Source organism: Sminthopsis crassicaudata, chromosome 1, assembly GCF_048593235.1.
Source record: "Sminthopsis crassicaudata isolate SCR6 chromosome 1, ASM4859323v1, whole genome shotgun sequence".
NCBI classification, from domain to species: Eukaryota; Metazoa; Chordata; class Mammalia; order Dasyuromorphia; family Dasyuridae; genus Sminthopsis; species Sminthopsis crassicaudata.
In genome coordinates this window covers 74,617,665-74,642,123 of record NC_133617.1, presented here as the reverse complement: position 1 = coordinate 74,642,123, position 24,459 = coordinate 74,617,665, and the positions used below count along the sequence as shown (strand labels likewise).

The window sequence follows — 24,459 nt, the reverse complement described above, 5'->3', positions numbered from 1 at the left end:
TTTTTATTTTTCTTTTTTTCTTTCCTCCTTCCTTCCCATTCTAAAGGTGGCAACTATAAGACATGTGTTTGTACACATTAATATAAGATCATTCAATATATATATTTCTATTTATCAGTTCTTTCTTTAGATACAGTGTTTTGCTTTAAAGATTCTCTATAATTAATTTGTATTGATATAAATTTATATGAATGACTTAGTTATTCAAAGTTATTCTTATTCCTAAAACAATATTGCTGTTATTATTGCACAAAATATTGTCTTGGCTTTGTTCATCTTGCCCTCTTTTATTTTGTGCAAGTTAATTTTTTTTCTAAGATCATTGAACTTACTGGAAGTATTACATCACAATTATATAACACAACTTATTCAGCTATTCCACAATTAATGGGCATCCCTAGAATCTCTACTTCTTTGAAATCACAAAGAGAGGTGTTATAAATATTTTAGAAAACTTAGGTTCTTTTCTTTTTTCTCTAATTATTTTTGGAAATAGAAGTAGTAGTGGTATTCTTGGGTCAAAGGGTAGAGGCAATTTATTGGTTAATATTATTTTTTTTAAAAAAGAAAGAAGAAAACCAAATCACTAGAATTAAAAATGAAATGAGTGAATATATTACTAAATAGGATAAGAGCAAAGCAATTATAAGGAGTTATTTTTTCCAATCATATACTTGAATTTAACAATTTAAGTGAAATGGAAGAATATTTACAAAAATACAAACTGCCTAGATTAGAAGAAGAGGAAAATAGAATATCTAAATAGACTTATTAAAGGAAATTGAACACAGCATAAATGACCTTTCTAAGAAAAAAGCAATACGACCAGATGAATTTACAAGTGACTTCTATCAAACATTTAAAGACCAACTAATTCCAATATTAAATAAATTATTTGGAATAATAGACAAAAAGGGTCCTACCAAACTCCTTTTATGAAATAAATATGATACTGATACCTAAATCCAAAGGAGTAAAAATAACAAAATTTATAAGCCAATTTCATTAATGAAACTGAATTTTAAAAATCATAAATAAAATACTAGCTAAAAGATTGCAATAATATATTACAAAGATTATGCATTATGACTAAGTGGGATTTATATCAGGAATGCAGGGATGATTTAACATAAAGAAAACTATAAGCATAATTGATTATATCAATAATAAAAGGAACAAATTTATATTATCTTATAAATAAATGTAGAAAAAGCTTTTGCTAAAGTGCAATACTCATTTCTATTAAAAATACTTCTATATAAATGTATTCTTCCTTAAATTGATAAATTTGTCCAAAATCATCACCAAGCATTCTCAGTACAATCAAGCACGCCCACTGATATTAACATTATTCAATATTGCATTAGAAATCTTAGTAAGAGCAAGAAGAGATGAAAAAGAAATAGAAGGCATCATAGTAGGAAACAAGGTAATAAAACCATCTCTTTTTGCAAATGATAAGATAATATACATAGAAAATCTCAAAGGCTTAACTTACAACTTGGTTGAAACAACTAATAATTTTAACAAAGTAGCATAAATCATCTGTATTCATGTGTGACAAACAAAAACCTTCAAAAAAGCATGGTAAGAGATAAACTATTTGAAATAACTATTATCTTTGTAAAGAAAAGCATAATGTCTTTAAATCATTATTCTTTAAATAGATCATTTGTAAAGAAATTACTCTGACCAGTATTAAATAACTAGGAGTATACCTGCCATAACAAATTAAAAAAAAAAAAAAAACTTTTTACACAAATAAAATCAGATTTAAATAGATTGAAGAAATATTAATTGTCCATGAGTAGGAAAGACCAATACAATACAAATGATAATTTTACCTATATTGATTAATATATGCAATATAAATTAAATCACTCAATTAAATTACCAAAAATTTATTTTAATGAATAAGTAGCAAATAGTAACAAAATTCATTTTAAAAAACAAAAGTTCAAGGATATTAAAAGAACTAATAAAAAATGTTATGTTTGCTTAACATTACTATTAGGTAGTAATTATCCAAAGTATCTGTTACTGGTTAAGAAATACAAAGGAAGATCAGTAGAACAGAATAGACATAAAATTTTCAGCAGCAAATGACTGTAGTAAAATTGTTTTTGACAAGTGTAAAGAATTAAGTTTTAGGGAGAAGACTTTATTATTTGGTAAAAAGAAAAATTGTCGGGAAAACTGGAAAACAGTCTGGCAGAAATTAGGCATACATACTCTTTTACCAAATGCCTTCGCCTTGAATTTTGTACTCTGATTAATTAAAATAAACACATGAGTAAGGACTTGAGTCTTTGGTTTTACATTTATGCAGACCTTCACATATTTTAAATCTGTAGAAACACTTCTGGGGGTCCTACATATAAAAAAGAGTTACGTTAAGTCTACAGATGAAAATAGACATACCCCCACACACTCACAGTAATTTCAAGAGAAAAAGATAACAAGGGAATTCCCCAATTACATGAATCCCTTCTACAATATCTCCAGTATCCAACCTCTGTTTAATAAGGCATGTGAATGTGAAGGAAGGATGAGAGTGAGGGAAGTGTATGATCGGATGATGGAGACAAGACTAAATCCTCTTCTTTTCGATGTTAGGGCCAAGTCACATAGTTTACGGTTGTTGCTCCTTATTTATTGTTTCTTTCTTGAGAGTCCTGCAGTGGTATACCTTCTGCATAAAAACATAACCAAATTTTAAAAGGTCAGCTCATTTAGGTAAAATCATCTGTGATAGGGTCAAGCTTTAGCTCTTTTAGTTTTTTAAGAGCTGAACTTCCACACAAGTTGAATCCTAACCACAGTGCAAACTTTCCTCCTTAAAGAATTATTTTGTCATGTGAATAACACACTTGGAGTGAAAAAGAAAGCCAAAAAGATATTAGCTAATCTATATAGAAAATATAGGATGGCCGGTGTGGCTCAGTGGGCCAAGAACAAGGTAAAATGTTTGGAAAAGAGTCATCAAAGTTATATTCACAGAATGCTGGGCTCTGAGTAGTCAGTATGGTGAAGATAAGGAATTAGCCATCACCAGACAAATTAACCCAATAAACCTCCTGTTGTTTCTGATATTCTGGATTTTGATGTGATGTTGCCACATAGGTACTTTCCCCCTTACCTTACTTTTCAGAATTGTGCAATGCACAATACTGTCATTAGAATATAAGCTTCTTGAGCATAGAAAGCATTTTTCTTTTTGTTTGAATTTGTATTCTCAGAACTCAGTTTAATAAGAACTTAAAATATTTATTCCTACCTACATGCTGCTAGGTGCAGGGCTTCATCAGAATAGGATTTGGGACAGACTCAGTGCCAATCTCTGCCCCTTTCAGTCTGATTGTCAGCCTTGGCCATTCATAAGAGAATATAGCCAGAGAAGGAAGGTAATGTAAGCCAGGGGATAACAAACATCAAATGAAGTGAATAAAAGAATCAAGCTCCTTCAATCATTCTAAGAAGCCCCAGGATTAGATTTAGGGAGGAAGGTGAAGGAGGGAATGTGAACATGGTAAGCTGGATTGTAGGGAAGAGGCAGAGGACTAATAAACAGAAATCCCATGTCACAGCAGCAGTGAGCACATAGGGCTACATTTGAAGTAATAGATTTGAAAATCATTTAGAGAAAACATAGGAATGCAAACCACTAGTGGATCACTAAGGGGACCAAGGTGAAGCAATGACCCTGTTCTTTCTTGTTAACATTTCTTATTGTTCATGGCTAAAGTTTTTATGTAGTGTCTTGGGGCCATGCTAAATTTGTGAGGAATTTTGAATACATTTGTGGTGGGAAGTATCCTAATGGTCAGAGGCTTCTAAAATAGCTTGGGGGTGCTGGAGAACCTGTTGGTTCTGAAGATAGGTTCTGAATCCTGTTCTCCTGAATCCTGTTTTCCAAACTGGTCCCTAAGATTTTTTGATTTCCCTGAGTTGCTATAACCTAATCCCTGAGAGGAAACATGAATTAATGTAACAGTATAGTAACATTTAAAGTAGTACCATGACCATGATGAGGAAAGGATTTGAAAACAGGTCTTCTAGAATTAATGGATAAAATGCTGGACTTCAGGTCTAGAAGGAAACAGGAAAGGCAGGAGCACAATATGAAGTTTGGGCTTGAATTAGGATTCACTGTGGCATTTACAATGGGCAAAGGAATTCCTAGGCCAAGGACAAAGTTCCCTGAGTTAGTTCTAGAAAGGGCCTGGCATTCTGCAGGCCTCTGACCTTGGGAAATACCAACAAGTGGTGCAAAGGTCAGAGAGAGGGAGCATAGGAGAAAGGACCAAGGCTCTGGAGGGACTGGAAATCTGGCTTGACTTCTTCCTTTTTCTGAAAAATTGGCTGTTTAAGAACATCCCTGACTTACTGGAGGACAGAAGATAAGACTGGGATGGATAGAAATAGGAGCTCAGAATTTCTTACCTGCTGGGTTTCCAGATTGGTTTCGGTTTCTTTTCTCTAGAAATGGACAAAGCAAGGGAAGATGGCAGTGAGAATATGTAAAAAAAGAATTTAAAGATAGAGCGCTATGGGGAAGGCTAGAGAGCATCTGGGGTCTGCTTGCCTAAGCTACTGGGGGAGTTTTGGTATGGTGTATCACATTCAATCCCAGATATCTGTATTATAAAGTTTAATATGGACCTGTGCTTGGTGACTTGGATAAGGGAGGAGAGAGAAGAGAGGACTTTAGAGCTCATTATGAGCCTTTAGATCCTTGAATCTGCTAAAGAATAAGGGAAATTACAGAAGTCCAGCCTCACCAGAACCTGAACTCTGAGCCTAAAAGGATCTTTGGTGCCATGTTTAAGGGGCTGTTGTGGGAAAGGAAGCTTGTCCAGATTTCTGTGTGGTCTTTCTTCAGGGAATCTGAACCCAAGTACATCCCCAGGTTGGTTCTAATCACCTTTTGCCTTGCGCTTGCCATAGAAATCAACAGAAACAAACAGGAATGTTGGCAGTAGAGGAAGGAATGTCAAAAGTGCCAAATACACCCGGTCCTTGTATACCCACTCTTCCAGGTCTTCCATGCCTGAAAATCAGAATAAGTCCCAAGCACTCAGCAGCCTCCTAAATCTCCTATCAGAGCTTCCATCTCCCTCATTCACCCATACTCCTAACCAAAGATTCCTCTTTCCCTCATCCACAACTACAGCAGAGTCCCACCCCAGGGCCTTACACCAAAGTCACTATCCCAATGTCACTTTCAACATATATACAACCCAGTGATAGCATTTGGGGAACATAGCACTTCCTCCTCCTCCCAAGATTCAGGGTGAAACTCAGGAGGGCCAGTGAGGAATCTAAGCTCTGTCTTTGCTCCTTCTGCCAGCCCTGGTCTGGTGAGCCACAGAGGGACAGAGACCCTCTAACATGCTGTAGGGACTTACCTCGACAGCCAGACATATTCACAATGTAGTAAATGAGGAAGCCCATCAGTAAACACCAAAAAACTGCCAGGGTTATCACTCCCATTTTATGAGACCATAGGACTAGGAAATTCCCTGAAACACAAAGGCCAGGCCCAGAATCTTTCAGTAGACTTCTTGCCAGGGCTCCTCATCAACGCACCTCACCACTTGACTCCAGCCAGGGGCATCAATAAATTCAGGGTGTCCTGCCTACCTTCTTTCCCTTACCTGGAACACTCACTGACTGACCCTAAGGCAGCTTCCAGAGCTAATTGATTGACCAACTAAGTCTCGGCCTCCTTTTCTGCATCCCTGGAGTTCCTGACAAAGTCTGAAGGCCACAGTACCCATTGCCTGAGAATCTATAGCATAACTTCAGAGTATTTGGGATAAAGACCATGAGAGTTCATATTTTTTCTTAGTCTCTTCTCTTTCTTCTCCAAGCTAAACTCTGGACTTCCATCACTATACCCAAATTCTTCATTCTGAAGCCTCACTCCAAACCTTGTGACCTCTCCTTCTGATTGGATTATTCTTCCCACATACTCCATTTAATAAGGGTCAAAGGTCAGCAGAGCCTCATTCTAGGCTGTACTCTGGATTTTTCTTTGTGCAACCTTTATCCCAATTGCCTTTTTATTTTCCTTTTATAATTTTCTTCCCCATTAGAAAATAAACTCCTAGAAAGCAGGAATTGCCTTTCTTTGTCCTTAGATTTTTATTCCTGGGGATTAGCACAGTATTTAGCATATAGTAAACACTTAAATGCTACTTGAAGGGTTAACTGCCTGATCTCCTTTCTTCCCAAACAGAAGTTACCTCTGTACTGGTAGGTTTTCCAGCTGTAGTAAAAGAGGATGCTGAGCTGTACCAATGCCAGGATGCCAATCACACTCCACCAGATAGGATAGGTTTGAAACAGGTTTGGTGGCTCTGAAATACAAACTCTGTCTTAGGCTTCAGGTGGAATTGGGGCTGCCCTCATACAGGCTTTCCCTGAATTCATCTTTTGTTTCTCTTCTTTCTACTAAATAGAAACTTTCTGTATTTTCTGTTGTAGAAATCACGAACACTGATGATAGCAGAATGAGGGTCTATGGGTAAAGTATGAATTGCAGGTGTAACAAAGACACGACAATGAGAGTTCAATCCTAGAGGCCTAGAAGTGCTCTGTCCTTATAGTAAGAGATGTAACCAACAAAGCTCTTGTGCATGTGTGAATTGAGAGAATAAGTCCAAAATGTCTCTAAAGAATGAATAATGTCAGGGGCAGCTAGGTGGCGCAGTGGATAGAGCACCAGCCCTGAAGTCAGGAGGACCCGAGTTCAAATCTGGTTTCAGACACTTAACACTTCCTGGCTGTGTGACCCTGGGCAAGTCACTTAACCCCAGCCTAAAAAAAAAAAAAAAAAAAAAAAAAAAAAAAAAAAAAAAAGAATGAATAATGTCTATAAAAAGTGAAAATTCATCTTTTGTTATGGATTTATTGATTCTCCTTTTTCTGACAATATCACCTATGAAGTGGCTTTCCTTTTCCTTTTCTTGAAGTGTGAAATAATTTGGTGAATAAGGCTTATTATCTAACCAGTAAGTATTTACTAAATGTTTACTACATATCATAGGGGGCAGCTAGATGGTACAACAGAAACAGTTTTAGGTCTGTAGTCAAGAAGACTGCTCTTCCTCAATTCAAATCTGGCCTCAGTCACTTACTAGCTGTGTGATTCTGGAAAAGTCACTTAATTCAATTTGCCTCAGTTTCCTTGTATGCAAAATGAGCAGAAGAATTTGCCATCAAAGGTAAGAGTCATTGAACTGGATACTATCAGTCAGTTAAGCTGAATTATAGACATATCATATCCTCCCCAAAAAAAACACTTCCCTTCCTCCAGTCTTCCTTGAAGCCTTCCCTGATCTGCCTAGATGAAAGGGATTACTCCTTCAAAAGTTTTCTTGCTTGGCACTTTTGCTTTGTGTGAAAGATATTTAAGTACATGATGAACTCCCTTCCCAGACAGTAGCCTCTCTGAGGCTATATTTTATTATATATTATATTTTCTGCACCTCACTCAGGGTCTGGCAGGGAGGAGGTCTCTTGTAAACTTGTTGTTGAATAAGTGAACGGGCAAGCCATGCTTTTCCTGATACATTAAAACAAATCCAAGGAAAACAAACTTCAATTTGGGACCTTACCTATGACCTCCAGCTCCATGAATGCTTCTGCTGAATGAGAATAATCAGAAAAATGACACTTATACTGTCCCGCATCTGAAGGTTTCACATCCCCTATTCTCAATGTAACATTCCCGGCAGTGATGGCATTTTTCATCAGCTTAGTCCTCCCATGGTAATTAGGTGACTGGTCTGTGAAATCATCTTCCTCACTTTGATAGTGATGCACTATATCCTGGGATTTGGACCAAACCACTTCCATATGCTGGGCACTTTGAGCGGGGGACAGATGACATGATAATATCGCCTCTCCTCCTACTGAAGCCTGGAGAGGTGCTGTAGGTCCAAACACTAAGAAAGCTCCTGTTCAGACAGATAGAAGAGAGAGACATGGGGTCAGAAAAGGATGGGAGGAACTGGACTCCAGGATACAGAGGAACAGGAGAACAGAGTCCAAAACTCCATGCCAGAGGGAAGGAGGGAAGGAGTCCAAGGAGGGAAAGAGACAGGATGATAAGGACAATGAGATAGTGTCAGGTTGGAGAAAAGGATTGGTTGTGGATATGGAGGTAAGTTTCTCCAGTAAAGAAGGAATGGCTTGGTTTGTAAGGAGAGAAGAGGCCAGAATCCCCATAGGCACAGCCCTTAGGATCTTATGGCAAGGTCCTGAAAGCTATTAAAAAAAAATCTAACAGCCATCCATACCTGAAACTTGAGCAGGCATGTCAAGGAGGAGGAAGGAGATAAGGAATTTGAAGAGAAAGGCTTTTGAGCACCTGCTGATCTCCATCACACCTGAGGAAAAAAGACATAAGAGGCTCAGTAATATTTCTCCCAGTCATTCCCCCTTTTTTTTCATCTATATGGCTACTTCCTTAGAACAAGCTCTCCTCATCTCTCATCTGGATTCTCTGCAATAAACTCCTAGTTGGTCTCCCTGACCTTAAGCCTCTCTCCTTTCCAGATAGTTGTGAGGTTGGTAACCACAGAGCACAAGTCTAATCATGTCAATTCTCTGATCAATAGATTCTAAATAGTCCCTACTGTCTGTGGGATAAAATACAGACTCCTCTATTTGGCATGTAAAACACTTCATGGTTTAGCTCCCATCCAAGTTTTCACATTAATTCCATATTACTCTCTTCAGACACATAGGCTTATTTTCTGTTGGACAACATCCTTTCTCCCAGCCTCATGCTTTTGTGCAAGCTGCTACCGGTGTCCTCCTTCCAGCCTCTTAGAATTCCTTGAAGGCTCAGCTCAGCTGATACCTCCTTAAACATGTTCCCTATCCTGATTCCTGTGCATGTTAATCTCCTTCCCATACTACCACTTCATCAAAAATATTTTTGTTTCTACGGTATTTTGTGCATATATATCACTCTCCTCCTAATAGACAATAAGATTTCTGAAAGCAGGAACATTTCATTTACTATTTCTATTCCCAGAGTCTAGTAGTGATTGGCATTGGGTGAGTGCTTACTAAAAGGGGAGTGCATAGTAAGAGTGGAGTGAGTGACAGGGAATATCATATAGAGCAAGAACTAAGGCAAACATTATGATCAGAATTTTTCATCAGGTTGTCAATTTGGTGGGACATTAGGGTGGGAGCAGACTCTGTTATCCTCTGGTCAGCCTCAGGCTTCTGTCATAGCAGATTCTCTTGGAGTCTGTCACCATCTCTGACCCCTACCTCCACTGCCTTCCTCTTACTCTAGCTGCATAGAGTTTGGATATCTAAGAAGGTCAGTAATCAGAATAGCTACTCTTGTATTTAACTCATGGAGACTGGGAAGGAGTAAGAAAATATTAGAGACTAGGAACAATTAGAACTCTCCAGGGCATGAATTTCTTTACCTAAGTTCATGGATCCCTTAAGGGACCTTTGAATATATTTTAGGATGTTCATAAACTTGGAAGAGAAAAACTACATATTTTAATAACTGATTTCATTTGTATTCCTATGCATTTTGTTTTATGAATTTTTTTGCTTTTCTAAACATCCCATTTCTTTTAAAATATTTTAATAATAGCTTTTTCAAAATACATGCAAAGATAGTTTTCAACATTTGCCCTTGCAAAATCTTGTGTTCCAAATTTTTCTTCCTGTCTTCCTCCTAACTTCCTTTCCTAGACTGCAAGTAATCCAATGTAGATTTAACATGTGCAATTCTTCTAAACATATTTCCACATTTATCATGCTGTACAAGAAAAATCAAATCAAAACGGGAAAAAAAGAGGGAAAAAAAGCAAGCAAACAACAATAAATATTCTGTTGTGATCCACATTCAGTCCCCATAGTCCTCTTTCTGTATGAAGATGGCTCTCTCCATCACAAATTGATTGGAATTGGCCTGAATCATCTCATTGTTGGAAATAGCCATGTTTTATGAATTTAAAAATATTATGTGAAAAGGGTCCATTGGTATTACCAGGCTGCCAAAAAGGATCATGATCTAAAAAAATTAGTCAAAGAGCTCCTGTCTTATGAATGGGTTGCTCCCTCTTGTAGCAAGACTATATCTGAGGTAAGAAGAAAGGAAAAAGAAGCATTGCCCAATTGAAAATGACTAGTTGTTGATGCTAAGTGAAAGGAGGAGAACCAGAAGATCATTATACACTTCAACAATGATACTGTACGAGGATGTATGCTGATGGAAGTGGATTTCTTCAACATAGAGAAGAGCTAATCCAATTCCAATTGATGAATGATGGACAGAAACAACTACACCCAGAGAAGGAACACTGGGAAATGAGTGTAAACTGTTATTTTTACCTTCTGAATCCAATTCTTCCTGTGCAACAAGAAATTCGGTTCTACACACATATATTGTATCTAGAATATACTGTAATATATTTAACATGTATAAGACTGCCTGCCATCTGGGGGAGGGGGTTGGGGGAGGAAGGGAAAAAATCTGAATAGAAGTAAATGCAAGGGATAATGTTGTAAAAAATTACCCATGCATATGTACTGTCAAAAAAAGTTATAATTATAAAATAAAATAAAAATTAAATTAAAAAAAAAGAAAATGACTAGTTGTGTCTCCTAGAGGGGCAGCTACTACTCCTCACAAATTGTTGTTTGTCCTTCACACTTGATCTATATCTTGTCAATGGACCTAGATGGTTCCAGAAAAAAGAATGAGAATGGTGACTATACAGTCCTGCCTCACTTAAATCCAATTCACTTGCCAGTCAAAACATCACTTTCTTGATGTCATTGGTCTCCTCCAAGAGCAAAAGATAAGCAACAACAACAATCTGAGATAGAATGTCCTCTATGAACACCTGTCCTCCACAGCTGAATTTTTCCCATGTTCAAGAATTCCTTGTTTTGACTCTAGTCAGGATTTTGATAAAATCACTGATCTGGTATGCTTCTTGAGAAGGTAAAGAAAGTTTTATCAGAAAATGACTTTCTATTTCTGAGATAAAATAGAAAGAAATTGAAATGAGGCAACTATCCTTGTGTTTCTCCTGAGATATAATTGAATTCATCTGTAATCTATAATTAGAAGCTATACCAACTAGATTCCAACAAATGGAAAATACCTCCTCCTCCTCTTTGTCCTCCTCTTCCCCACACTGGATCCATGCCAGAAACACAATCATTTAGCAACAACCTTCTCCTTTACTGAAGATCCTAACACCTGATTATGTTATCCTGATCAGAACCATGTTGCTTACAGAATCTCTGAACAAGAATTCCCTATGCAAAGGCTACTAACAAATAGGTAAGCTTTCACTTACATAGCTCCAGGGACAAGGAATCTACTATCTCCCAAGAAAGTCCACATCATTTTTGGATAGCTCTGTTAGGAAGTTGTTGGCTTTTTTGAGATTTTTTTCATACACGGAACCTAAATACATCCCTTGCAATTTCCACATTGTTTGTGTTTCTTCTTTGAAAAATAATTATTCATGTCCTTTAACCATTAATCTGGTGTATGAAAATAGTTCTTACTCTTATAAATTGGTATCAATTTCCCAGTGATTTTAGCTATCAAATTTTTGTCAAAAGTACTTATCATCAAGGTTTTATTCTTAATCTCTTTCTTTCTCTTTTATTCTGGAAGCATTTCCTTTTCTTATACAAACATAATCTGTTTTTAATATAATCGAATTGATCTACTTTTAGCCCCTACACATTATTTAATTGTAATACAACTAAAAATGTTCCACTGCTCCACACCTATGATAGAATACATGGGAAATTTTCTAGTCTTTTCCGATCTCATAGTACTCATTTGAATTTGCTGAATGGCTAGGTACAAGAAAAGAAAGGATTGAGGAAAAGTTAGAGAAGAATGAAAGAAAAAAAGGAAGGAAGGAAGGGAAGAAGGAAGGAAGGAAAGAAGGAAGGAAGGAAGGAAGGAAGGAAGGAAGGAAGGAAGGAAGGAAAGAAGGAAGGAAGGAAGGAAGGAAGGAAAGAAGGAAGGAAGGAAGGAAGGAAGGAAGGAAGGAAGGAAGGAAGGAAGGAAGGAAGGAAGGAAGGAAGGAAAGAAGGAAGGAAGGAAGGAAGGAAGGAAGGAAGGAAGGAAGGAAGGAAGGAAGGAAGGAAGGAAGGAAGGAAGGAAGGAAGGAAGGAAGGAAGGAAGGAAGGAAGGAAAGAAGGAAAGAAGGAAGGAAGGAAAGAAGGAAGGAAGGAAGGAAGGAAGAAAGGAAGGAAGGAAAGAAGGAAGGAAGGAAAGAAGGAAGGAAAGAAGGAAGGAAGGAAGGAAGGAAGGAAGGAAGGAAGGAAGGAAGAAAGGAAGGAAGGAAAGAAGGAAGGAAGGAAGGAAAGAAGGAAGGAAGGAAGGAAGGGAGGAAGGAAGGAACTGAGGGAGGGAAGGAGGAAGGAAAAGAAAAAGGAAAAAAAGAAAAGGAAAGAAAGAAGAAAGGAAAACACTTATTAAGCACTTTATTAAACATTTACTAAGGTACTGAGCTAAAGGGTGGGCATGATCAGTAGGCCAATGATTAGAGGAGAAATAAAAGACCTGGACAGGGCTGGTTCTGAAAATAAGAAGAAAGAAATGATTTGGGAAGAAAGCCAGGATTCTCTGGGAGACCAATACTTCTTTCATAGTTCTCTGAGCACAGGGAGATTTCAACTGAAAGACTTTTTGAGGTGTCTTATAAATGAAAGACCTTGAATATAGGGGTATTTTTACATTTTGCTGAATATACAGTGCTGATGAGCAACATATGAATTTCTTAGAGATCGCTACCTTAATTGTTTCACCGGCTAAACTTTCATTTTCCCTTCCACCATACCCCTCCTTGGGGACTTTGCTATTTAAGCTGCCAACATTGTTATCTCCCCTGGAAGTGTTTCAGAAAAAGAAACATTAATGCACTTTTGGTGGAACCTTGACCAATTCAAGGTCAAACCATTCTAGAAGACAATTTGGAAAAATGTCAAAAAATTTAGTAGATTGTACCTATCATTTGAAAGAATAATACCACTACTGGGCCTATATTCCAAATAAATCAAAGAACATCTGATCAGCAGGATGATTTCAGAGAGGCCTAGAGAGATTTACATGAACTGATGCTAAGTGAAATGAGAAAAACCAGAAGATCATTATACATAGCAACAGCAAGATTATTCGATGATCAATTCTGATGGACATGTCTCTCATCAACAACGAGGTGATTCCGACCAATTCCAATGGTCTTGTGATGAAGAAAGTCATCTGCACTCAGAGAGAGGACAGTGGGAACTGAACATGCACCACAATAGTATTTTCACTATTTTTATTGTTGTTTGTTTACATTTTGTTTTCTTTTTCAATTTTTTTCCCCTTTTTGATCTGATTTTCCTTGTGCAGCATGATATTTGTGAAAATAATTGCACATGTTTAACATATATTGGATCACTTGCCAACTGGGGGAGGAGGTGGGGAGAAGGGAGAGAAAAATTAGAACACAGGGCTTTATAGGCGTAAATATTGAAAATTATCCATGTATATATTGAAAATAAAAAACTTTAATTAGGAAAAATCAAAGAACATCTCTATACAATAATTTTTATAACAATTGTTTTCATTGCAGCTTGGAAACTAAGGGGATACTCAGTAACTGGAGAAATTGATGAACAAATTATAAGACATTAATGTAATGGAATACTATTGTACTGTAAGCAATAAAATGATTGGGGCAGCTAGATGGCAAAGTGGACAAAGCACTGGCCTTGGAGTCAGGAGAATCTGAATTAAAATCTGGTCTCAGTCACTTAATACTTGCTAGCTGTGTGACTGAACAAGTTACTTAATTCCAATTGCCTCCCCCCCCCAAAAAAAAAGAAAGAAAGAAAAAAGAAAGTGATTATTTCGGAGAAACCTGGGCAAGTTTGTATGAACTGAACTGAACAAAGAAAATATTTAGCACTATAATACTAATATTGCAGAAATGAACAATTTTGAAAAAACTTAAGAATTCTGATCAATCTTATCATCAATTCTGATGATCAGGAACGCTATCCACCTCCTGACTCAAGAGTGATGGATATTATAATATGCAAGATAAAACATGTTAGACTTTGCCAAGTGAGAATTTGTTCTGCTTCACTATATTTATTTGTTCCAGGGACTTTTCTTATTCCTCACTCTGACACACTTCAGTGGGAAGTGAAGATAGGAGGAATAAAAAGAATATAAATGCTCCATAATTTAAAAAATAATAATTAAAAAAAATAAAATCTTCCCTTGATCATGTTATTGCCCAAAGTGATAGTCCTCTTCCACTTCTACATTTCTGGAAAGAATAGTCCATATCCCAACTACTTCTCCTGGAATACCTATCTCCTCTTTCACTATTATTCTTACTACTAAATCCAAAGATCTTTTTTCTGCCATTATTTTTCTTGATCTCTCAAAAACCCCACTTTTGATACCATTGACAACCTCCTCCTTGATGTTCTGTCTTTTCTTGCTTCCCATGCCATTATTTTCTCTGGGATCTCTTCCAGTGAGACTCTCTAGCTTTTTAAAAATTCTCTTCTCCTTGTGCTATGTTCTCACCCTGTCACCTAAGGTGTGGATGTCCAAACAAGGTTCTCTTCTCACCTACGTACTTCTCTAAATTTTCTTCCTTGATAATCTTAGTTACTCCCAGGATTTATCACTTCTATGCAGATAATTCCCAAATTTACATCTTGAGCCAAGTCTTTCCCCAAAGTACTTTCCAATTGCTTGTGGAATGCTGCTTCGTCTTTGTCGAGGAAGTATCCCAGATGGAGGATACTTTCCCCTTATCATCTGTTAGATAAAATCTTTCTCTTCCTTGTCTTTTTTCAGGTGCTGCCAGAAATTAAAACTCAATATGACCCATGTTGAAATTTTCTCCTCCTCCCTAAATAACTTATTTCTTTTTGGATCTAAACAACTATCAAGATCTAATTTTATGTCTATATCATCTGTGGAATTTATTTTTTTCTCTATTCTCCCAATACCATTCTAGCTTCAAATTTTCATAACTTCTAATCTGAACTACTGTAACAATTTCTAAAGTTGTATCCCTTTCTCTAATCTTTCAATTATCTCATTCTTTACCCAGTTGCCAAAACACAGGGATTATTTGTTGCCTTTCTCTCTATCTCTGGTGCTTAGCAGAGGTAACAGCATTAAATTAATGTTTGTTGATTAGTGATGCACAGATCTGACCACATCATATTTCTGTTCAGAAACCTTTCAAGTTATCTACAATCTAGAATATAAACTTCTCTAACTGGCATTCAAGGTTCTCCACCCATCCATTCCAGTCTTATTTCACATGATACTCCTTTACACACTCATATAACCAGATTATGCTGTTATTTATTCCCCAGTCTTCATGCCGTATCTCATCTCTGTGCATTTGTCCATTTCTTAGACCTGGAACATTTTCCTTTTATCTGCTGTAACCCTTTTCTTCCTACAAGAATCATTTTGATAACTATATAATAAATTTTTTGTTTGAATAAAAATAATTTTATTATATAGTTGTCAGCCCTCAGATATAAGCATTCATATATACAAAAAGGGAAAAAAAAGCAAAATAAAATATATGTAAATCAAACTTTTATCATTAAATTAACCAAAAACATATAAATTAGTTTGAAGGTTAAACTCATCTTCTATGTTTACCTGTCTTGCTCAATCCATTGTTGGCCTCTCCACTCCTCCCCTATAAAAATCCCACTACCATCTCCAATCTTACTCTTGTTTTCAGTGGAGTGCCTTAATTTTGTTTGTTTTACATATAATGAGTATACAATGACTCTGACACATATTGGCTATTTGACCAGAGAAATGTCTCTTACCCTTGTAGTATTCTAAGCAAATCTCTTTCCTTGTGAGCCACAGAGTTGCTGCTAATCTCTCTAGAGATTTCAAACTCAAGAGGGTGGTAGGAAGCAGATTAAAAGACTATTGGAAAACTTTAATAAAATAAATTAAAATGCATCATAGATAACATTAATTTGTGGGGGGTTATGTCAATTTGTGACTTATAGACATTATTTCTATTTGAATTTTACATCACCACTCTACACCAGTGAAGTAAGAGTAATGATCTAAAATAAATCAATGTGCATACTGCTCTTTTTTATTCTTTTTCCTTCATTGTGAATCATTTAATGTAATCTTTTCATATGTTTGGCAATCTTTATATTTGTGGGTTCATATGGGTATAACATTCTACTACATTCATATGCCATACTTAATTCAACTATTTCTGATTGCTGGACATCTGAGTTGTTTCTAATTTATTTATTTATTTATTTTACTCTAACAAATAATGCTATTTAATTTTTTCCTCATACAAAAATAGCTTTTTGCCCCTATCAATACAACATTAGAATATATAGATTTGATAATGAGATCACTGGTCAAAAGGGATGAAGAGTTTTATTATTTTATATATTTCATTATAAATTTATTGCATAATTCCAAACTGCTTTCCAAAAACATCATACACTTTTACAGCTCCACAATGAATCCATAGTAGTTTTTTTTTCTTTTTTGCCACAGTCACATGACATTGGCTTTTTTAGAAATAACTAGGTGGCATAGTAGATAGAGAATTGGACTTGAAAATAAGAGCTGCTTTTATTAGTTATTTGACATTAGACAAGTAATATAACTTCTGTCAATTTCAGTTTTCTCATCAGGAGAATTTGGATAATAGTAAGCACCTATTTCACTAGATTGTTATCTGGATTAAAGGAGATGATATTTGTAAAGTTTTATATTAGTGCTAATTCTTATTCATTTTATTATTTCACCAATTTAATAGGCATAGGAGGGTTTCACAAATATTTTATATTCTAAGTACCCCTCACACAATATTTCGTCCTTCTTCTCAGACTTGAATTCTCTCACAGACTAGACTTGGGTAGAAAGGGGCATCACAAATTCTCAAGTTTAATCCACTTATTTGTCAAATGTGGAAACTGAGACTTAAATAGATAAAGTGACTTGACCAAGATCACACAGATTTGGAAGTGAGAGTGCCAGGATTTAAACCCAAATCCTCTGATTCCTAACCCAGGGAGTACTTTTTAACTGTCCTATGTACCTGAATAGTCTCCCTCATCCATTCTTTTTTTCCATAATCTCAAAAATAAGTACTACCATCACTTGCAAAAAACCTAGCCTCAGACACCACTTCCTAGCTGTGTGATCCTGTGCAGGTCACTTAACTCTAATTGCCTTAGGGGAAATTTTTTTTTTAAAAAGAAATGATGGAGAGAGATGAGAAATACATAGCAAGAGCTATATGAATTGATGCAAAGAGAAGTGAGAAGAAATGGGAGATCATTGCACACAGTAGTAATGATGTTATAATAATGATCAATTGTGAAAGTCTTAGCATCTCCGATCAACATGATGATCCAAGACAGTTCCAAAGAATTCCAAGACAATTACAAATGGAAAAACAAAACAAAACAAAAAACAAAAAAAAACCTTGAGAGAACTTGGAGTTTGCAAACCTCCAAGTGCAAAATGAAGTATAATTTTCTCACTTCCTTTATCTTCTTTTTGCTTTCTTTTGAACTATGGCTAACATGGAAACTTTTTACATTTTCACATGTATAATTACTATCAGTATTGATTGCCTTCTCAGTGAATGGAGAAAAGGGGAGAAGAGAATTTAGAACTCAAAATTTAAACAGAAAAGAATGTTTGAAATAAATAAATAAAAATTTTTTAAAAATCTTCTGTAACTGGAGAGAGCAGTTTCAGTTGAATGATTGCAAAGCATTTAAGAAAAGGGAAGTTAGCAAGAGTGGGAGCAAAATAAGTAAAGGATGGCTTTCATTTAGAATGACCTAGGGGTGAATTAAGGCAAATGACTTGCTTTTCCTTCAGTCCATGGTGTAATAGGAATTAAAACCTACTGGGAGAATGATGCTGACAACCAAGAACATAGCAGTCCCTGGAACTCAAAGGGGTGAAGGAAGAGAAGATTTAGAAGGTACATTGAGATCATGAAATATTTTTTAATCTTTTCTCTGGCAAGAGACTCCTGAGTCTCTAAATGGAGACTTTTTACAAGTCTCCTTGCCAACCTATTAATATTATATCTACAGTAGCTATTGCAGCAGTTGTACTTATCCGTAGGAGAGCCAGTCCTTGAGGTGAGGAGCAACAAACTGCTACATATGCCCAAGGGAGATAAGGAAGGATGAGACTGGGGAAAACGGACATAAATCCTCTGGGGGCAGGAACATACCCAAGTGACCTCGGGGAGGTGGGACACATTTCTTTGAGTTCTAGGGAGGCAGTATGAGTTGGGGAAGAGGGGATAGAGAGCGGGAGGAACCAGGACAAACTAGTATGAGCTATAAAGTAACAAAGTGTGTAAGCTTGAGGGGTGGGTCAGGATGAAGGTTTTAGCACTCACCCTGGGTGATTTCAGTTTCTGGTTCTTTGGTCTCCAGAGTCTACTGAAGGGATGGACCTGTTGGGACTGCACCCTCACTACCCGTGAAAGACTGTCGTATCCAGCCGTGGGGCTCCTGTTTGGAGGCCTGTCTGTAGAGAAGGTGGCTCTGCTCCCGCGCCAGCTCAAAGGCAACAAGCAGCACAGATCCAGAAATCGAAAGTGATTGTGGAGACTTGGGGGCAAAGTAAGCTGCGGAAACAGCCTAGATCTAGGGGCGGGTCTCTGTTCCCACCCCTCCAATTAACCACACCTGCTCTAGCCCCTCCTCTCCCTACGGGGCTCAGTTTCTACCTCTTTAACTTTTTTGCCCCGCCCCCTCCGCCCCACTGGGTCCTCTGGAACTGGAACGTTCCCTGGAAGGCTGCCCTGGGCATCTTGTTGGACAAGATAAGCGCTGCAATAGGCAGCGGCTACAGCCAGAGGACCTCTGAGACATCGAGGGTTCCGCAGGCCCCTGGTGCCAATGGAATAAGCGGGCTTCGGGGATAGGGTCTGCGGCGCTCTTCTGCTCTGACTCCTGCTCTAGAGACGGCTCCGTACCTCCAGAACCTCGAGTGCGAAGCGTATTGAGGTGTCCACCCCAGATGAACCTCCATCTCTGATCCTGCCCAGACCTTCCAAATGAGGCCTTTCCTCTTCCTCTGGGCCCTTAGGTCAGCCCCTCATCTCCTATTCTTCCTTTTTTCCTATTCCTCTCTTTCTCCTCTTCAGCTTCCTACCCATTCATTCAGACTTTCTTCTTTCCACAAACTGTTCCTACATCCCTGCCCTTCTACCCCTCTATCTCTTCTCCTCTCCCCACCTTTCTTTTATCTTCCTTAGTCTCATGCCTATCCATCCCCTTCCTCCCTTTTCTCCTTTATCCCTTCATTTCAGAACTTTCTAACCCTTCATTCCCCTCCTCTTTGCCCCCTCTACCTTCTTACCTCTCCTTTCCATTCTTCACACAGACACACACACACACACACACACACACACACACACACACACACACACACACACACCCACCCCTCTCTTTTTCCTTAGGCTTTTGTCCCTTCATTCTCTTCCCATTCTTCTATTCTTTCCCTGCTCCATTCTTCTCTCTACTGCCACACCCTCTGCCTCTGCCTCCTCATCTCCCCACTCCTGTCTCCATTCCTACTTTCTTTCCTTTTTCATCTTCCTCAGTGCCCTGTCCTCCTCACTTTCCTTCCTCTTTTTCTCTTCCATTGCTTCATCTCCGTTCCTCCTGTCTTCTCAGTCCCTTTCTCTTATGCTCCAGAGGCTCCATACCTTCTTCTCTGCATCTCATTCCCTCACCCCTCTCATCTCATTCTCTTCAGTCTTTTGCCCACCCATCATCTTCATCTTCTTCCCCTTCTGTTCCTCCATTTTCAATCCAAAACTGTCATCCATCCTAATCTCTACACAGAGTGAGCAGACCAAATAACATCACAACCCTGAGAAGCAAACCTCTGTGAGCTGATGTTTACAAACATTAAGAACTTCTGAAGCTGGCAAAAGCGAACTTCAAGGATATTTTTCATGTTACCTTGTTTAGATTAACAGCTTAACTTTTTTGTATTACTAAATTTTAGAAAGACAAGCGACTGGGACTGAGATTGTGATCTGTTTTTTCCCAAATGGCAAGTCTGTTCCTCTCTTGATACTTCCCATTTTATATTAAAAATTATAAAAATTATTTCCCTATTCCTATTAGTTTTCATATCTTGCCTTACCTCCAGTCCCCCTTAGCTAACTAGGTTACTACACTCCATCACTGTGTTATTCTAACAAGAAGCAAACAGAGATTATGCCTCCTCTCCCAGCCCCTTCTCACTTTATGGGCAAACTGCAGTTTTATGGAAATATCTATAAATAATAGATATATCACACCTCCCCAGCTCACTTTAGTCTCTGCTCCAACATTTCTACCCTACCCTTTCAGACCCCTCTGTGCTTGTCTCTCCCTTCTCCCCTTTCTTCCCATTTCCTTTCATTTCCTCCATTCTGCTCTGCCTCCATCTCTTTTCCTTTATCCTACCTTCATCTTTCTGTACCTTTGTTCTCCTCTCCCTGGACCTCAGCATATTTTAACCAATTCCTTTTCCCATCCTAAGACTCAACCTTTCCTTCTTTTCCTTTACCAGGACCATTTTCTTTCTCAGTTGTTTTCTTCTCTTTCACCTGGAACCTGTCTTTCTCCTTCATTCTTCCCTTCCTCTCTTTAGACTTTTCCTCTTTTTCTGTCGCCATTCTGGTCCTTTCTCTCCTCCTTAGATTTGCTTCTCCCAGTTCTTTTTGCAAAGTCTTCTTTTCCCAGTTTACATATGGCCTGGATGGGTATAGAATAAAGATTGCTTTTTTTTTTTTAGGGGGAGGGGAGGAGAGGAAGTGGCAATTGAGATGGAGTGACTTTCCCAGGGTGACACAGTTAGTAAGTGTTAAGTGTTTAAAATCAAATTTAAACTCAGGTCCTCCTGACTTCAGGGCCAGTTCTCTATCCACTGTATCATCTAGCTGCCCCAGGGATTCCTTTTGCATTGATAAAGAATTTATCTTCATACCCCACAACTTAGTATAGTGCTTTGCACACAGTAGGTACTTAATAAATGCTTGTTGATTGATTGTATGTTTCATTCAACATATACTTTTGTAGGGTTTTCCATTCAGGCCTGAACACTCTTTTAGAAGTCATCATACATGGCTTTCTTGTGTGATCCTGAGATTTATTTGAAGTTAGGGGGAGAATAAGATCTAGGTAGCATTTATATAGTGCTTTATGATTTGTAAAACACTTTATATTAGCTCACCTGATCCTCATAACTATCCTGTAATATAGGTGCTATTATTATCCCAATTTTGCAGATGAGAAAAAAGGCTGAGATAAGTCAAGTGATTTGAGTAGGGTTGTACAACTATAATAAGTACCTAAGCCCTTATTCTAACCAAGACTTTTCTAATTCCAAAATTGGCATTCTAGCCTCAATGTTACCTAGATGCCACAGAAGCAAAGGATGGTCATGTCCAAAATTGGGGGCTTCTTTTGAGATTGCAGTATGGGAGGAAGGTCTCTATTGCTCCTATAATGTTCTTATGATCATATGCCAAATGCCAATGTTTTTGGCCCCTTGAGAGAGGGGAATAGAAAGCAAATCTTCAGCCTGTATTCTGAACCCTGGACTTCAAATACTTCAGTAGATCTATGATTTCATCAATGTATTCTTCCTACTTACTATAGATTGCAATCCCTCGAAGACCTTTTCATCTTATGCAAGTGACATCTATGTTCTTCCACAAACCCTCCACAGATAATCTACCTAATGCTAGAGGCCTTTCTCTAGGACATTTTATGAGTACTAATATAGCAACCCACTGTCCATCTGTTCTCTCTTTTGTCACATGACTTCCAATTTAATTTTCTGTTCATTTATAACCTGAACAATATGTTTTATTTTACTTTTTCTGTATAAGTTCTCTGTGAAAACATGCCCCAGTTTATTTATTTCCACTAGTACTTTAATGATAGACCAATGTAGCAGTATTTTTCCTGGTATAAATTAGCAACTTTGATGCTCTGAAGATTATGGAGTTACAAATTCAAAACCATTTAGTATTATCAGGAAAACTTATTTCAAAGATAGGCTTTTTTTTTATCAGATTCATTTTGGGGTATTAAAAGCATTGCTTAATTTCTCAAATACAGGGAAGCCAACATTATTCCCTGTTCAGTTCTGGACTCAACTCATTCTCCATTTGCAGTCATCATCCCAGACCCAATAGACTGGCCATCAAGCTGTGCATCATTTTCTGTAGAGTATGTTTTTTTTTTTTTTTATTTATATGATGGACCTCTTTGAGAAGAAAGGTCCCTATTTTCCTGAGGAATGATGCAATAAACACAAGATTACCCACAAACAGGAGCATCTGGAAGGCATCATTGGTAGGGAATCTGTCATTTTACCATCTTGCATAAAACATTCCCCATGACAGTAATACTACCCTGTGCATATATATTCCTGTTTTAGTCCTGAATTGAATAAAAATGAGAAATGTTATAAACAAAGAATCACTGAATAGTTTACTTTGTTGCATTTATCAAGGAATCCTGTATGATTATTAAGTTAAGGGAGGAATATAATGAGTTTGAATTTGAAGTGTGTAGAAAACATTCAGGTGGAAAATCCATTGGGCAATTGTTGAAAGAGGACTGGAGCTCAAGAGAAGAATTAGAACTGAACATGTAGGTTTGGAGTCATTTACACAGAAATGACAATTGAATTCTTGGAACTGATAAGCTCAACAAGAGGGTATATAAGGAAAAAAAATAATATATCAAGACAGAGTCTTGAAGGAAACCTATTCTCAAAGAATTAGACATAGAAGATAATCCAGCAAAAGGGACTGAAAAGGTACAGTCAGGCAGGTGGGGGGCAAGGAAGAACAAGGGAATGCATTTTCATGAAAATCAATAGTGTAGAAAAGAGATCCAGGAGAAAATGATAGTCAACAGCATTAAATGTTGATTAGATGACCAAAAAAAGGATGATACCTGAGAAATAACCACCAAATTTAACAGTCAAGAGTTCATTAGCAACCTTGGAGAAAGCAGTTTGTTGAGTGGTGGGGTCAAAAGCCAGAATGTTATGAGTGAGTTTGAGGAGAATTATTCTGTATTGCTGATTGGTTTAGAAAACAGCCTAATAGGTTCTCTGGAGGAAACACGCCTGAAACATAGAGATAGATAAATATTTAAAGTGAGAGTAAAATTTAATCTATTTCAATTGAAGCATCCCCAAAAAAGTAGTTTGTAAAATTATAGATTCAAAGCACCCCTTTAACAAATGAAGAAAATGGGCCCAAATAGACTAAGTGATTTCCTGCAAGGTCATGCAGGTAGGAAGAAACAGAGCTAGGATTTAAATTTAGTTCTACTGATTCTAAATGCACTGTATCATTGTATTTACTATATTAATGCTGTAATTAATTACAATCTCAAAGAAGAAGCCAAAATAGCTTTGAGAGAGAAAAAGGAAAACCACATTATTTAAATATTGAAATACAAGCAGTATTAAATATATATTCACCAAATTGCATAGCAATTAATCACTTAAAGGAAAGACTAATTGAAATGCATGTGTGTGTATTTGTGTGCATATATGTGTATAGGGTTTGCTATAGAAGATAACCTTTGGGGATATGAGAACAAGAACAAATTAAAAAAATAAAATCTAGACAGAATATTTAAAATTCATATTTGATAAGTTTGTGGAGAAAATAGAATGGAAATATTAGAGAAAATAGTTTAGAGGGAAACTTGATAGTTTTTAAAATTAAAGGCAGCATAGGCCATAAGGAATTCATAAATAAAAGCAGAAAAACATTGTGAATATATTTAACAGATCATAATATATTAAAAATAGAGATAAATAAAAGAAATGTGAATGAAAGATAAAGATCTTTATATAACATCACTTTTTTGTAATAATTTCTTTAATGATCAAGCAAAGTAAATCTCACTTGTTTATATAAGGACCTTTTAAATACTTCAGGCTCGTTTTTCCTCCAACCCAACTCTTTTCTACAAACTAAATATCTTCAGTTTCTTCAACTATTCTTCATATTGCCTGGCTAATTATTTTTATCATTGTCTTTGCAGTTTTCTTCTAGAAACCATCTAGTTTGTTACTATCATTCCTAAATTATGTTACCCCTAATAGAATACAGTGTTTCAAAACAGAATACAGTTAAAACTATTCTTTTTTCCTGGATTCTGTTACTTGCCATTCTTGTTTCTTATTATGCTTTTGGCTCATTAAAGCTCTCAGGTCTTTTCCACATGGTTTTTTAGTTATGTCATCTCCCTAGGATGTGTTAGAAGTTCTCAGATGTTTGCTGACCTGAACCTATGGCAAGACCACATTCCTTTCCCAGAGAAACAGGAAAAGAAATCTGATTCTAG

At 37.0% G+C, this 24,459-nt stretch overlaps 1 protein-coding gene across 1 annotated transcript; it reads right to left on the bottom strand.

Moving 5' to 3' along the window:
* Window positions 1-1,885: 1,885 nt before the first annotated feature.
* LOC141539240 (myelin-oligodendrocyte glycoprotein-like) lies at window positions 1,886-18,720 on the bottom strand. Its single transcript, XM_074261711.1, has 8 exons — window positions 18,474-18,720; window positions 8,307-8,396; window positions 7,623-7,964; window positions 6,249-6,362; window positions 5,409-5,522; window positions 4,925-5,050; window positions 4,444-4,479; window positions 1,886-2,692 (listed from the first exon to the last, which is right to left on the bottom strand). The coding sequence occupies exons 2-8, from the start codon at window positions 8,389-8,391 to the stop codon at window positions 2,649-2,651; spliced, it is 861 nt and encodes a 286-aa protein (XP_074117812.1). The 5' UTR covers window positions 8,392-8,396; window positions 18,474-18,720; the 3' UTR covers window positions 1,886-2,648.
* Window positions 18,721-24,459: the final 5,739 nt, after the last annotated feature.

Excerpts from the sequence above, each read along its gene's own strand:
- LOC141539240 (XM_074261711.1), bottom strand. The coding sequence starts at position 8,391 with ATGGAGATCAGCAGGTGCTCAAAAGCCTTTCTCTTCAAATTCCTTATC. Across the intron at positions 6,363-7,622 it reads CATGGAGCTGGAGGTCATAG|AGCCACCAAACCTGTTTCAA; the intron begins GTAAGGTCCCAA and ends TTTGTATTTCAG. Across the intron at positions 5,051-5,408 it reads GAATATGTCTGGCTGTCGAG|GCATGGAAGACCTGGAAGAG; the intron begins GTAAGTCCCTAC and ends TCTGATTTTCAG.